This window comes from Sinocyclocheilus grahami, unplaced genomic scaffold, assembly GCF_001515645.1.
Source record: "Sinocyclocheilus grahami isolate Dianchi unplaced genomic scaffold, SAMN03320097.WGS_v1.1 scaffold1025.1, whole genome shotgun sequence".
Classification (NCBI taxonomy): domain Eukaryota; kingdom Metazoa; phylum Chordata; class Actinopteri; order Cypriniformes; family Cyprinidae; genus Sinocyclocheilus; species Sinocyclocheilus grahami.
Window position 1 is genome coordinate 237,907 of NW_015506204.1, and position 15,849 is coordinate 253,755.

Below are 15,849 nucleotides of genomic sequence, written 5' to 3' on the forward strand. Positions count from 1 at the left end.
AGTGCATTGTGATTGGCCGAACACCACAAGCACTCGTCGGAAATGTAACGCCCCTTACCATAATCGTGAGCGTCAGCTTTCAAAGTAAATATCAAGACAGTTAATAATGTCGTTAATTTTACCATCAGTTCAAGCCCGAAAGGGCAACAGAGTCGCGTGACAGACACAGTGATGATGCAGTACACAAGCTGTGGTTAAGACAGCTGACGTGCTATGATTTCTGACAGGCAGTTCACTCTCCTGGGATGTGACTCTGCTTCCCTCACACACAACGCGTTACTCTGCGCTGGCAAAACTCCGCATTTGAACAGTCAATAGCAAATACTTAAACTAGTAACAAAACATACTTACAGTCGCTGATTCAGAAGCGCCAGATTGTCATAGCAAAGTCAGAATTGACCCTTTTTTTTTTTTTTTTAGACGGTCGTCCATAAAATGCATTGCTGTTCGGTTGTAAGTCATCTTAATGCATCTACTTTCGGAAGGCCAAATAAAGTGCTTTTGCTTTCGCACTGAAACACAGCGTCTCCCTGACATGGCTGTTCCTGAAACCAAGCCTTCTTTCTTTGCGTGCACATTTGGGCGGCACTATGCTAATATTTCCACCTATTGACGTAGACATGTGGGGGCGTGTTAGAACGAGCTGTTTTAGGTAGGCGTAGTTGACTCTTAACTTTTATAAAGAATATCTCTTTGGATTTGAGACTTTAGTCTTTGCAACTTTACAGATCATCTTTATGCACCAAGAGCTTGTAACACTCCAAAGAGAAAGGAAAACTTGAAATAGCATCATATGACCCCTTTAAGAAAAATATGTTTTGTTTATATATAAAATATTAATGTAAACAACACTTTTATTTTGGATGCGATTAACTCACTAGTTGTGAGTTGTGAAAAATACCTGACCTAGGATCTTTATGCAGTCCATGACATTGTAAAGACATTGAAAGTCTATCCCTCACACCTTGTTTTCATTCGTCTTAAATTCAATATGGCGTTTAACCTGATTAAGTTCTGTAGTCAGATGTTGTGCTACTAATAATAATTATCTGTCACTCTAATGGACTGGGTTGTATTTTTCTGTCATGCTCTATTTCAGTAAAATATTGTAACACTCGATATTTTTAATGTGACTTTGTCACAAGAACTTCACTATCCCATTAATTATTCTTTTCAAATCATACTTTTCCCGGTCTGTTTTGCATTTTAAAACCTGTTCTCCCTTTTCCTTTACTTCTAATCACTATAACTATGGAAGGCCATTTTCGACTACGAGTAAAAAACACTTTGGTAACTGTGATAAAGTTTAAGATAAGAAATATAATTACATTTTGGGATGTATGGTATTACAACTGTGAGATTAGAGGTCACAAGAAATAAAGTCACAATTACAAGAAATACAATTCTAAAAACCAATACATAAAAAGGTAATTGTGACTATTTATAGCTCAAAGTCGCACCAAATTAAGTCACAGTTGATTTGTAAATAATTTCGAGGCAGGATTCCATAATTAGTGTCCCAAATCAAGTCAACTGCAAAGATCTAAAAATCTTTCTTAATTTAAGAGAATTCACACCACAACTATAACGATAACGATTTACAGGAACAATATCATTAAAATCACTTTCAAAAAGATATTTTCCAGCTGATGAACAATAAAACACTGACAGCCAATCAGAATCCATCCTGCTTTAACATGCTCAAGCATTTAAAATGACAAATGAAAGCGTGCACCTATATTAAACAGAATGTTAATGTGCATTGGTGTGGACGCTAATATAGTTGAAGTTATAGTTATCTTTATAGTTAGCTATCTTGGTGTGAATGATGGAAAGCATTTTTAATTATTCGTCATTATGCATTTCCAAATTTCCAAAATTATGGTCAATTATTGGTTAACACAACCTCTACATTTAGTATGCAAGAGTAGAATTAGTGCATCCCAAATCATCTACTGTTGAAAATAACATGCTAAAAGTTCCTGGGTGTTTTACTGTGCCAGGTGACTTGTATAAAAAAAAATAAAAAAAAGATAAATCTGTTCATGCTTTTTGAGGTTATAAGTTAAAGTTCAAGATTTAGTCCAATACTGTGATCAACTAATACTGTGAATATTTGCAGGATGTGTAAAAATGTTGAACCTAAGATATGAAAGTTATGAATTTAGCGTCATGCTAACACAAACAGTACATGACAGGGGCCTGTGGTGATTTTATGATGTGGTTGTATGTCTCAATACTGGCATACCGTCTAAATACATACTCAGCCGCAGCTCTACTTTCCCAGCAGCAAATGAAGTACGTTTATTTAGCGTGTAGCAAAAGTATGGGATGTGAGGTGCGACCAGTGTTTAGGTACTGATTATCTAATGAGGTAAGACTGAGAAGTATGCATTTCGTGACTTTTTTGCATGAGAAATGCTTGAGCTGTGCAGTTCTTCTGTCTTTGCACACAATGTTGCAGTTATCAGAGTTTGCTCTGAGCAAGATAAGGCATGTGTCAGACAGATCTACAAAATGCCAGCTACCTGATAATACTATGGGGATTTCTACATATCAGATCTTTTGTACAAATCATTAGCTCAGCGGATGGTGGGGTGGGGGGGGGGGGGGGTGCTTTTTAACCTATTAATTTTTTCCATTAATGCTTTGATTTTCATGAAATGATTAATGCACTTAATTTAACTGATTATGTATCACTAAGTAGACACTTTGATGGTTAGAGGTGATTACAGACTTTATTTACAACTAGAAGTGTTTGAAAGCAAACTTACATTACCGTTTTTTTAGCCTTATTACTGTTCAATTTGTTTTGTTTACATCATGTTTTCCTTATATAAGACACATCAGCTTGCATAGCAACATTTGTGGCCTTCTTTTTGTATATGCAGGAGCACTTTAAAAGTTTTCTGCAACATTTGAAACTAAAAGATGAAAAAAACGCCGTGACATACAGTAGGAAGCCACAAATAAAAGTTCATATTTGTACCTTTTAATCTTTCAAATCACTGTGCTAAATGTCAGCTCAGTCATTTATAGAATCATTCATACATGGGGGAAAGTCATATCAAGATGTTTCTGATTGGAAACGTTACAGATGTATTAGTATAATTTAGAATAATAAAAAGAAAACAAAGAATTATGTGTAGGCCAATTCAAAAGGCGTTCAGATCCTCCCTTTGGTATAATACCTGTATGTGAACTCTTCTGTGTCCATGAGGAAACTTTCTCCTTGCTACACTGTTACATTATGTTGTATATACTGTTTAAAATCTCCTAAGATGGTGTGTTCACCTGCAATATTCAATTTGGGAACACTTTATTATAACTTTCATTAATATATCATTAACAAACATTATACAATGCTTAATGGATCATTAGTTAATATATATTCAAAGAGTTAGAAACGTGAGATAATGTGCTTGCTAATGTTTGCTAATAAACCTGTTAAACATTAGATAATGTTTAATGTTATTAAACTTTCAGTTCCATATGATCAAGCACTTATTGAGAATCTACAAGTGATTTTAACAGATGTTATAAAATGATTAAAAGCTTGTGTTAATGCACAACACTTCTGCTGCTATTGAGGTGTGGTACGGGTAAGTTTAGGGACGGGTTTGGTGGTATGGGTAGGTTTAAGGGTTGGTTAAAGGGTCAACAGTGTACAGGGGTCAATTTGATTATAAGGGAACACAGTTCAATCCGTTTATATTATATTGTTTTGATAAATGAACAAGTATTTTCTTTTAAAAAATGATTTGCTTTCTCCTGTTTATTTTTGATTCAAGGAACATCCTGTTTAATGATACTAATGTGAGTGTTGAGGCAATAAAAACATTTTTTGCAGCAAAATTACAATCTGGTATGTCTTTAGCCAGCATTTAGCTAAACTCAACCAGCCACCCTTTACACAAACCTTGTTACAGTAGATAAAAGTCCAATGCCCATAAAGATACTAAATGATTAGTAATCGTTTATAAACATTTACAAATGATGAATAGTTTCAACTTTAGTTTGGCTACTGCAAAACCATGAACAAATAATTGTTAAGATGTATAAACAGAGGTCTATACAACAAACAAAGACCAACAAATGAAGAATGTTTACTGACATTTGTAAGCATTTCAATTTACAGTAAATAATCATTTGTTAATCATTAGATAATGTTTAGTAAGTTCATTAGTAAACATTAACAAGAATCTCATATTTCCAGCTATGTGAATATATATTAACGAATGATCTGTTAAGAATGATATAATGTTTGTTAAGGATTTATAAATGAAAGGTATTATAACGTATTACCTTTAATTTATTGTAAAAGTTTAACGTGTGATTCCATTTGTGATGTTTGGTGAAGTGAGAACCTCGAGATGCCATCTTCACTAATGAGAGATTTTTAGATAATTTTGAGGTTAAGACCTCCTACATAAACAGGAACTTCTCTGTATATAAAGCAATCTTGATGCCCTTCACTGCCTCAGACGTCAACTTTCTTGCTATTATGTAGTATTTCTCTAATGCTTCCGAATAAATTTGGTGAGTTGCTATGTGTCTTCTTTCAAATTTGAGCGTAAATACAGAAATGTATGATACATACTTGATTTTTAAGCATCTTGGGTGTTTTGACTTTGACTTTGACTTTGACTTTTTATTACAAACAAATGTTCAGAATGAGCACCAGATTTTTAATCACTTGGATTTAAATGAATGGAACCCGAGTGGCTTTCAAACTGAAGGTATTTCTTTATCACTTTAAGATTAATCGCTTGTGTTCCTCATTCGTTAGTCGCCTTTAACGTCTGCTAAATGAATCAATTGTTGCATTTATGCTGAACACTTAATATGAGTCACTTCTTGTCAGTTGCATGTGCTGACTTGTGTGAGTTCTGGCTAAGTTGAAATCTGGAAGAGCGTGTTCACTGAGTCCTGTACAGGAATGATGAACCGCACTGGGATTTTCTGCATTTTCTTGGCTTTTTCAGTGCAGCTTAAAGCGACTTTACAGGGTAAAACATGTTTCTTAAATCTGCAGTTTCAGTCACAATGGATTTTGCATGTACTTCCAAAAATGTATGACCATTTCGCTATTTCATTTCTGACAAAAGGGCACATCTGTGTGACAGATTACTGCCATACCATCAGCTGCTCTTTAAAACTACCAGTCACATCCACTAGAAACATATCATACCGCCTGGAAGCTTTTACCGACAATGACCAGTAAGTATGCTCCAGTTATTCATTGCCATTGTCTGTTTAGTAATTCATACACTGTTTTTCAGTTTTCATATGCAAATGGTAGTATGCATTACCAGTACAGTGCAAGATTTTCCCAAACATGAATTTTCACACACAGGAAATATGGCTGCCAACTGCAGAGAGTACATGAAGATCACATCTGCAATTTAACAGTATCAGGCTTCATGGATATTGATGAATATTCACTTTATTATTTGGAAAATGGAACTGACAATTCAACTCTGTTGGATGCTTGTTTTGAGCCAGCAAAACATAGTGAGTCGATTTTTATGTAATCAAAGAAAACAGTGATTTACACAGTTTATATTTCACATACATGAAGCTTCTTTCTTTTCTCAGTTAAACCAAAAACTCCATTTAATCTGACGTTACAATATGCAAATGGAACGTATCGTTTCTTTTGGAAGAACGGATATGAAAATCATATTTACAAAGGAGTTCTACCCATCTTGTACGAATTCAAGTACTACAAAGATGGAAATCATGCAAGTGTAAGATTGATTATACTGATAATTCAATTATGAATGTCCACCAATCATAGGGCATGTTCTCAGAGAACATCCTCTGTTTCACCCACATCAAAGAAACATATATATAACACCATCTATCTGTGTATTCCTGTTTTGAAAATGAATGTCTTCTATGAATGGCTTAACATTAATGTTATTTTTTAAGGCGGTCAGTGTTCAAGCAGGCAAAGATATGATTCAGATTGATGAAATGAAGCTTGATCCGGGCACTACATACACTGTGATGGTGAAGACTAGGATAGAGGATGGAAATGTCTACAGGGGGATGTGGAGTGACTGGAGCAGTGCAGTGGAATGGAAAACAGAATACAGAGGTGAATACTGTGGTAGCTCCTGCTTTACATTTCCACACTCATTTTTAATCGATCTGTTAATGTAAAATCAAAGTCAATCCATCCATGTTTTCTGTGTTGATTATTTAAATCTCTAGATGAGCCCAATCAAGTCAGCAAGATTGCCATTGGAATGTTTTCAATGGTTGGACTTTTAATTCTGCTTATGTCCATTCCTGCTGCAAGGTAATTGTTTATCATACACCTGCTATTGCAGTATATTTATTGCGCAAGTATGCAGTACATGGGAAAAATATACAGAGCTAGTGAGCAACTCAGGTGTCACAGGAAAGATGACTGGAAATAATATGCGACATTTATGCATTACAGATTTAAAATGAAAGAAATTTCATGGGTGCCAACACCAGCACCGTACTTCCAGCCACTTTATCAAAATCACCAAGGCAATTTTCAGGTAATATTTCACACTTCAAATAGACTAGGGTTTCATAGCCGAGGATTTGAACCCTTTGGGGTTTCATGAAATGACTAGAAAGGGCTTGTGAGACAGTGGGTACTTTATATGTTATATGTTATAATTATATGTTTCAGGGTCGCATGATCCTTCCGAGATCATTCTAATATGCTGATTTGTTGCTCAGTTATTATTATAAGTCATTATCGGTGCTCAATTATTAATGGTTGTTATTATTATTAATAAACAGCTGCTTAATGTTTTTCTAGAAACCATGTTACATTTTCCCCCCCATGATTCTTTGATTCTTTGTTGAATGGGGGAAAAAAACAGCATTTGTTTGAAATAGAAATTATAAATGTCTTTACTAGCACTTTTAATCCATTTAATTCATCCTTGGTGAATAAAAGTGTTCATTTATTTTAAAAACTCGCTTACAAAAAATATTAAGCAGCACAACTGTTTTCAACATTAATAATAAGAAGAAATATTTATTGAGAAGCAAATCAGCATTTTAGAATGGTTTCTGAAGGATCATGTGACACTGAAGACTGGAGTTATGATGCTGAAAATGTAGCTTTGCATCACAGGAATAAATTACATTTTATTCTTATAGAAAATAACTGTTTAAATTGTAATAATATATAATGTGATTGTGTAAGATATGTCCATTTATTCATAATCTGTTAATGTTTGTCCTCCTTTTTTTCATTAGTGTTGGGTTTTGGCAAAAAGTCCTTTACAAGATTTTCACGTTATAGAAGACTTTTCAAAAATTGACAAGATTTCCGAGGTCATAACCACACTACAGGATCAGGTTGAGAAAACAGGCATGTATCCCACAGCACAATGCCACACACCCTATGTGGGCCCCACAACTGAGGTCTGGGCCCCGTGCCAAATGCCTGATACACGTAGCGAGACGAGCATCTTGTTTGAGGATTTTTCTTTGTTCTGCGAAGAGTTGCCTGATAAAGTGGGCAACCTCATGCAGTCTCTGAACGTGGCGTGTCTGAGTGGGGATGTTCTGTCTCTGAAGGACTCGGCTCTTAGTCTCGAGGGTCTTGAGGACTGCAAGGCTTTCGAAGCACCGGTTATCATTAACCCAGTGCCTGTCTGTTTCAGACAAGACTACTGCACTCTCACCAACACTCCCACAGGGCCTGTTCCCACCTTTACCAGAGATGTAGAGCAGGACGAAAACACCTCTAATGATTAAATGCAGGAAGGCATTACACAACGGACATCTGCAGATATGTGGGCATTCTCAATTGATATCTAATGCTGATCATAGAGGCCTTTCCAAAAAAAGTAATCTAGACATTCTTATTCCTTGATGAAAACAAGCTGTCCGGTGGTAAAGTATAGCTATGATATTCCCTCTATTATGGCTTACATTTCAAGTGAGGTTTGAGTTTTTGTGTGCAGTGATTATATTCTGTGTTTTTCTTTCATTCATTAAGCAATATTAGTGTTGAATATATTTCCATTTGTGATATTTGTACTGAGAAGATTTCATGTGTTTAAGACTGTTGAAGCCAAACCTGAACTGACTGCAATTTCTCCTAGAAGAATAGATAGAAATTTAGCAGTTCACAAGTACTGTATTTGTTTTTTTTTTAAATATGTGTGAAATTGAAACTATAAACATACACCGCTTTATATAGAACATTTAGTAATAATAAAAGATTCCATCTGAAGAGTTACACACTTCCACATGCATTAATATCAAGAAAAAAAGTGTGTGGCGGGAGCTTCATGGAATGAGTTTCCATGGCTGAATAGCTACATGCAAGTCTCACATTATCAAGTGTGTGTTCTGCTGAATGATGAATCACGGTTCTCTGTTTGGCAGTCTGATGAGTGAGTCTGGCAGATGCCAGGAGATCGTTACCTGCCTGACTGCATTGTGCAACCTGTAGAGTTTTGTGGAGGAGGGATAGTGGTATGGGGCTGTTTTTCAGGGGTTGGGCTATGCTTACTTCCAGTGAAGGGAAATCTTAATGCTTGAGCAATTAGGATTAAAATTAAAAACTTCGGGGAATAATTTGGGGAAGGCCCTTTTCTGCATCTGTGCCCGAGTGCACAAGGCAAGGTCCATAATGGTTGGATATGTTTGAACATTTTTGGGATGAACTGGAATGGAGATCGTGAGCTAGGCCTTCTCATCCAGAATCAGTGCCCAATCTCACAAATTCTCTACTGGATGAGTGGACAAAAATTCACACAGAAACACTCCAAAATCTTGTGGAAAGCCTTTCGAAGAGTGAAATCTGTTATAGCTGCAAAGGGGGGACAAACTCCATTTTAATGTCTTTGTATTTAGAATGCGATGTCATAAAAGTCCCTGCTGGTGTAATGATCAGGTGTCCCAAGACTTTTGTCCATATAGTGTACATTTAATAATACACTACATTCAATACACTAAACACTTTTAAATAAGAAAGTAACTGCAAGTGAACATTACCAGGGTAAACTTCTAGGTAAATGTAGGAGAACAGATAGATAGATAGATAGATAGATAGATAGATAGATAGATAGATAGATATAGAAATAAATAAATAAATAAATAATTAGACAGACAAACATAAATAAATAACAGGATAAACTTCTATAGTGGTATTATAAGAGAGTGTAGACAATAAATAAATAAATAGACAGACAGACAGACAGACAAACATAAATAAATAACAGGATAAACGTCTATAGTGGTATATTATGGAGGACGAAACCTGCAAAAACAATAAATAAATAAATACACAAATAAATACAAAAATGTGTGCATAAATACACGTATTCTTGTTTAAATACATAAATAAATAATTAAACATGATGAAAGTAGGCAAATAAATAAAATAAATTGGTGGGCAAATGGAAAATATTTAAGGAAATGTTAAACTCGTCCTAACTATTTTCCTTTGATCGCTCATTTATTTCTAAATGTAGTTCCACATTTTTCCCCCCTCTGCGCAACATGCTAATGAGAGGGTGTTAATTATGCAAGAGTAGGCGGATCGTGTGTGACGCGCTTGAGCGTTTGCCTGCGCATGTGTATTAACTTCATCAGTCAAGGGGACTGATTATTAACTTACACTTTTTCATAGGGTTAGTTTTGTAGTTATTATCATGAGCGAGCTAAATCATAAAAGTGATGTATATGAGCCTCTGTTTGTACAATAATAAATTGAAAATCAACTGAGATGTTGTGCATGTCATTAATTTGGTTCTCCCGCCGTAAAGAGAGAGAGATTGCTGCAGATCGACTTGGTTGTAGAAGACCGTTTACTGACCATAAAAATAATCTTACACACCTAAACAACGAGCAGGTAAAACCATCCTAATAAACACTAGCTGCCATCAAAAGAACGAGCCCCTATTCCACGGATAAAATGAATAATCTCACGATGACCATGGGATACTGATATTACAGTTGTCTCTAGTTGGAGACTCAATCAGGTTACAAAAAATGACGTCAGGAAATAACACCTCTGGCCATTTCGTTGGGTCGTTTGTAAAGTCACAGATACTGTACGGACAATACAGCTCAGTTTTTTATGTATCTTGCTCTGTTGAACGGAAAAAGTGACTTTACGTAGGCCATACTGGATTGCATTTCCTGTCAGCGGGAAAGGATTGTTTCCCCATGCCGCGCCCCCATCTATGACATGACCCCGACCAAGTCCATGGTTGACACCCTCTCATTAGCATGTTGTGCAGAGGAAAAATAAATGTGGAACTACATTCAGAAATAAATGAGTGATCAAAGGAAAATAAATAGGATGAGTTTAGCATTTCCTTAAAAATGTTCCATTTGCCCACCAATTTATTTGCCTACTTTAATCACGTTTAATTATTTCTATATGTATTTAAACAAGAATACGTGTATTTATACACACGTTTATTTATTTATTTATTTGCATATTTATTTATTTCTTTTCTTGTTTTTGCAGGTTTCGTCCTCCATACTATGTAAGAGAGAGTGTAGACAATAAATAAATAAATAAAGTAATTAATAGACAGACAGACAGACATAAATAAATAACAGGATAAACTTCTATAGCGGTATATAAGTGAATGTAGTCAATAAATAAATAAATAAAGTAATTAATAGACAGACAGACAGACATAAATAAATAACAGGATAAACTTCTATAGCGGTATATAAGTGAATGTAGTCAATAAATAAATAAATACATACATTTGAAGTAATTATAAATAACTTTGAGCAGGTACAAATTCTATAGAGGCACATGGTAGAGCATAGCAAATAAAAGTTTGCGTTCACATTTCCACACAAGGGGAAAACAAAATAGAAAGAGAGAATCTGCTCCCACTGCACTCTGGGAGAGATCGAAACATATATTGCATATTAGTTAGCTATAATATAAATAAATGTGCAGGTGTTCTAATGTAAATGTTCAGATGTTAAACCATTCTCTTTGTTGTCTTAATGCTTTGGCAATACAAAATGTATTTTTGTCATGCCAATAAAGCTCTTTGAATTGAAAAATTGTGTCTCCCTGATTCTCTGTGTTGTGCTGCCCTCTGCTGTCACAGAGAGAGCGAGAGAGCGAGAGAGAGAGAGAGAGAGCGAGCGAGAGAGAGAGCGAGCGAGAGAGAGAGCGAGCGAGAGAGAGAGCGAGCGAGAGAGAGAGCGAGCGAGAGAGAGAGCGAGCGAGAGAGAGAGCGAGCGAGAGAGAGAGCGAGCGAGAGAGAGAGCGAGCGAGAGAGAGAGCGAGCGAGAGAGAGAGCGAGCGAGAGAGAGAGCGAGCGAGAGAGAGAGCGAGCGAGAGAGAGAGCGAGCGAGAGAGAGAGCGAGCGAGAGAGAGAGCGAGCGAGAGAGAGAGCGAGCGAGAGAGAGAGCGAGCGAGAGAGAGAGCGAGCGAGAGAGAGAGCGAGCGAGAGAGAGAGCGAGCGAGAGAGAGAGCGAGCGAGAGAGAGAGCGAGCGAGAGAGAGAGCGAGCGAGAGAGAGAGCGAGCGAGAGAGAGAGCGAGCGAGAGAGAGAGCGAGCGAGAGAGAGAGCGAGCGAGAGAGAGAGCGAGCGAGAGAGAGAGCGAGCGAGAGAGAGAGCGAGCGAGAGAGAGAGCGAGCGAGAGAGAGAGCGAGCGAGAGAGAGAGCGAGCGAGAGAGAGAGCGAGCGAGAGAGAGAGCGAGCGAGAGAGAGAGCGAGCGAGAGAGAGAGCGAGCGAGAGAGAGAGCGAGCGAGAGAGAGAGCGAGCGAGAGAGAGAGCGAGCGAGAGAGAGAGCGAGCGAGAGAGAGAGCGAGCGAGAGAGAGAGCGAGCGAGAGAGAGAGCGAGCGAGAGAGAGAGCGAGCGAGAGAGAGAGCGAGCGAGAGAGAGAGCGAGCGAGAGAGAGAGCGAGCGAGAGAGAGAGCGAGCGAGAGAGAGAGCGAGCGAGAGAGAGAGCGAGCGAGAGAGAGAGCGAGCGAGAGAGAGAGCGAGCGAGAGAGAGAGCGAGCGAGAGAGAGAGCGAGCGAGAGAGAGAGCGAGCGAGAGAGAGAGCGAGCGAGAGAGAGAGCGAGCGAGAGAGAGAGCGAGCGAGAGAGAGAGCGAGCGAGAGAGAGAGCGAGCGAGAGAGAGAGCGAGCGAGAGAGAGAGCGAGCGAGAGAGAGAGCGAGCGAGAGAGAGAGCGAGCGAGAGAGAGAGCGAGCGAGAGAGAGAGCGAGCGAGAGAGAGAGCGAGCGAGAGAGAGAGCGAGAGAGAGAGAGAGTGAGAGAGAGAGAGAGAGAGAGATTGTTGTGGTGTGACGTCGGAGCTGGCAGCAGAGAGGCAGCAGCGGCCACATCCACTACTAACAGCTCTGTAATGACAACATTACTGCCTCAAACCGTCCATGGCCAAGACCAAGAGCCAAGCTGTGAGTATATGATGAAAAATACAACATCATATCTCGAATAACTCTGAATAATAGGATGTCCTGGAACCGCACCATTATTTGCACTGTCTAAATTAGCCAGTTGCTATCTTCTTCTAGCTAAGCAGCTTAGTGTTTTGGGAGGGGTTTCACTTTAGTAAGTGTTATTCTGTAAATGTAACTCAATTAATTTAAGTGATTTGTTTCGTTTTAGAAGACGAAGGGCACTGTTGTTTTTTTTCAGCATTCCCAATTTTTTTATGTTATAAACAAACCAAAAATCCGTGCTTTAACATAGTTCATCGTTATTGCATGTTGTAATGTCATTAGTTATATAGAGTGTAATTTAATTTGAATTACTGAGGTTGTTTTGATATGTTCTTTGTCAGCTGACAGACTAAAAACAAACAGCAGTGCAAGTGAACATGCCAGAGGAAGTGACGCAGCAGCGCAGAGTAGGTTAATGATGGATTTGTTTAATTAGTTTAAGGTGTCAGTAGTACAGTCCCCTCATGAAACCACTCTCACTAGAGACGTGTTCACCTGACAAACAACACCATCAAATTCAACCAGCCCTACACAAGCTAATGCAACTAAAAAGGCAACTCTGACAATCTCTACTGCTTTACAGTAGAAGACAAATGCAAACAAATATTGCTTATTATTAGATCGACATGATTATTTCCACAAATTAGCCCATATACCGATTCAAAAGCAGAGGAGTCATACTGTGATAAAACAGCTAAACAGGCTACAAAACTAAAGACATTTTGCTTGTGCATGTTTTTTTTCTTGGCTGTTACTTTGATTAAAAACAAAATGTCAAAATAAGTTAGCATTTTATGGGTGTTTTAAAATGATTTTTAAAAATTTTTTGCACAAATTTACAAAACACATTTTTAGGACAGCTGTTCCCCTTTTTACGCTCATGGTCATGGAAAACCTGGAAGAGTCATGGAAATTAATAAAATCTTAAATAGTATCATGTAAATTTCAATATTAAATTATCTAGAAATATTTTGTGTCTTTTTAGTATGGAAGCCCATTTCTGCCACATTACTAAAATCCATTGCTAAATAATCATTATGACATAAAAAATAGAAAAGTCATGATATAAAAAGAAAACGAAATTATGCCACAGTAAATATCATGCAATATTAAGTCATTATGACATACCAAGTAGGCTAATTATGACATAAATGTGTTCTTTTATCTCGTAATTTTGACTTTTTATCTTCTCATAATTGTTGCTTAGTATCTCAAAATGTTATCTTTATATGTTGTAATAATGACATTCTTAAGCATGACCTTATATGGTGGATATGGACTTTCATATTTGGCATTAAATATATTAATTCTGAGATTTAATCATGTAAGCAATAGAAATCGACACAATGATTTTTAAACTACTTATTTAGTATCACAAATGAACTCACTAAAATGTATAGACCAAAAGAAAAGGCCCTGTAAATATTTCCTCGAGATCAATATCCTGCTAATAAATACTAAAGTTAATTAGACAAATGCAGCTATACTAGGAAAATGGTGTTACTAATCTGCTTTAGGGTGTTGTTTATGTGACAACGCATTTGATAATGAGCCACAGTACATGCAGGAAATTCGAGCTGCATCTCTTACCTTCAAATGCACTGAATGAAACAGTTACTCAAAGTCATTGTGTCTGTGTGTGTGTGTGCTAAACAAGTGTTTACAGTCTAAAAGATATGATCTGACATTTGCTGCTTGTATGTCTCAACATATTAGGCATCTACAGAAACGTTGTCGCTTAGTGTCTCACAAATGTTTAACAGCAATATGCAGACAAGCTAGACATTGTCTGCATATATTATAAGCTGTCATCTGTCTTTTGCTGTGTTTGGTTATGATTAAGAGTTGTTTTTTAAAACATAAAAGCACTTCGTCTAGACCTTTATGTATGTATTTTCCTTGTGAAGGCACTTTATGACCAGGCCTACTAACTCGTTTGCGTTCATGCTTAGCTTGGCAGCCTGTCAACCTTTACTATAATGTTCTCTCATGCATGCACGGCCACTATTTGCTTTTTAAGTCACCCAATGCTGCCTGTTAAAATGTCATGTCAGGGTATTGTATTTGTTGACTCTATCAAAACTTGACTTCCTAATCTAGTTTTAAATGCGACCTCCAGGTAAGATTACAACATGGTACTCTATTTTGATGGCATTGATCCTAAGGGAAGTGGAGGCTTTATTCTGCAGCTTGTAATCGTTATTATTGTTTTAGCCATTGTGTTTATACCACTCTTATTTCTATTATTAATGTGTTATAAGGCTGTACAGTGCGACCATTTCAGTTGCATCTGCGACTAAAAACCACTGTGTGCGACTATGAAAAATATTTAGAAGCACCAGTGCGACTCACCTGATCATCATATTTGCGTTTGCGCTCAGGGGAGCTTCAAAGGTTTCTACTTGCAACGTGTTTTTGCAGCATTGAGTAATCTGTTACTCACAGACATATCTGTTGATTCCTTGAACAAAATGTTAATCATAATCCACTCACCACTCAAAACACCAGTGTTTTGTTCAGTGCTACTGAGTTCTGCAAGCTCACGAATCCTCTCATTATAACAAACAAAGTGGAGACACGGTGTAAATTAGTGATTCGTTGTGCTGTGGAGAGAGCTTCGTTGATTATAATGGAACTTTATGAACTAAGGTGAGTAGGGGTTGCACCGACTAATCGACTAGTGGACTTCAATGCTCTGCCATAGAGAGACGCTGCCAGGTAGAATTAATTCACACCAGGCGCGCAGATGGCACTAGGGACGGGGGGGACATGACCCCCCCCCAGATTTGTTTACAGCAGAAACCAAGGGAATGCTTTAAGCGCCACCTGCTGGCAGAGAGTGAATCTGCTTCTCATTCAGCTCGTCTGCTGTTTCTGTTTCATGCAGATATTTTTTATGAATAGTTTCACAAAACTGAAGTCAAACCATTCTGTTTTTGCTTCAAATTTCGAAATTATACAATGTAATTTAGAATAAAAACTGCTCATGTTGCATATATGTAGCATCTTTTTTTGGATCATGATTAAAATGCAGTGGTTGCCTCTAATTTTAAATGGAAAGAGCACAGACAAAGCCTTAGTTTGTTTATATGAAGAGATTTCTTTTGTTTGTGCTACTTATTTATTTGATTTGGGGCTTGTTTTAAAATTTCAATTTAGTTTTGTTATTTACATTTACATTATATTTAAATTTTGTTATTTAGCAGACGCTTTGATCCGAAGCGACTAACACATGAGGACAATAGAAGCAATCAAAACCAACAAAAGAGCAATATTTACAAGTGCTATATTAGTATATTATTATAGTGTTATATTTCAATTTCACAAAGAAACGTACAGCATTTTGTCCAAGTAATGATAAAAGGACACATTTCATTTATAATTTGTCTTAAATCTCATTTTGTAAAAAA

The 15,849-nt window shown here is 37.1% G+C and overlaps 2 protein-coding genes and 1 long non-coding RNA gene across 3 annotated transcripts in view; all 3 read left to right on the forward strand.

Moving 5' to 3' along the window:
* The first annotated feature begins 4,892 nt into the window (after positions 1–4,892).
* LOC107565770 (uncharacterized) lies at positions 4,893–5,420 on the forward strand. Its single transcript, XR_001606417.1, has 3 exons — positions 4,893–5,009; positions 5,109–5,220; positions 5,357–5,420. It is a non-coding gene; the product is annotated as an uncharacterized lncRNA (long non-coding RNA).
* A 3-nt stretch (positions 5,421–5,423) lies between these two features.
* il21r.2 (interleukin 21 receptor, tandem duplicate 2) lies at positions 5,424–7,773 on the forward strand. Its single transcript, XM_016251026.1, has 6 exons — positions 5,424–5,514; positions 5,599–5,750; positions 5,935–6,103; positions 6,220–6,307; positions 6,452–6,536; positions 7,531–7,773. The coding sequence occupies exons 1-6, from the start codon at positions 5,424–5,426 to the stop codon at positions 7,753–7,755; spliced, it is 810 nt and encodes a 269-aa protein (XP_016106512.1). The 3' UTR covers positions 7,756–7,773.
* Positions 7,774–12,249: 4,476 nt separating this feature from the next.
* Positions 12,250–15,849, forward strand: part of pdpk1a (3-phosphoinositide dependent protein kinase 1a) — a 15,059-nt gene continuing 11,459 nt past the window's right edge. The window contains exon 1 of the mRNA XM_016251043.1: positions 12,250–12,394. Within this exon, the coding sequence (XP_016106529.1) occupies positions 12,371–12,394 (24 nt within the window). The 5' untranslated portion in view covers positions 12,250–12,370. The remainder of the gene's footprint in view (positions 12,395–15,849) is intronic.

Bases quoted from the DNA above. Each gene is read 5' to 3' on its own strand.
- il21r.2 (XM_016251026.1), top strand. From the start codon at position 5,424: ATGGATATTGATGAATATTCACTTTATTATTTGGAAAATGGAACTGAC. The intron at 5,515-5,598 runs GTGAGTCGATTT...TTCTTTTCTCAG, and splicing joins TTTTGAGCCAGCAAAACATA to TTAAACCAAAAACTCCATTT. The intron at 6,104-6,219 runs GTGAATACTGTG...TTAAATCTCTAG, and splicing joins ATGGAAAACAGAATACAGAG to ATGAGCCCAATCAAGTCAGC.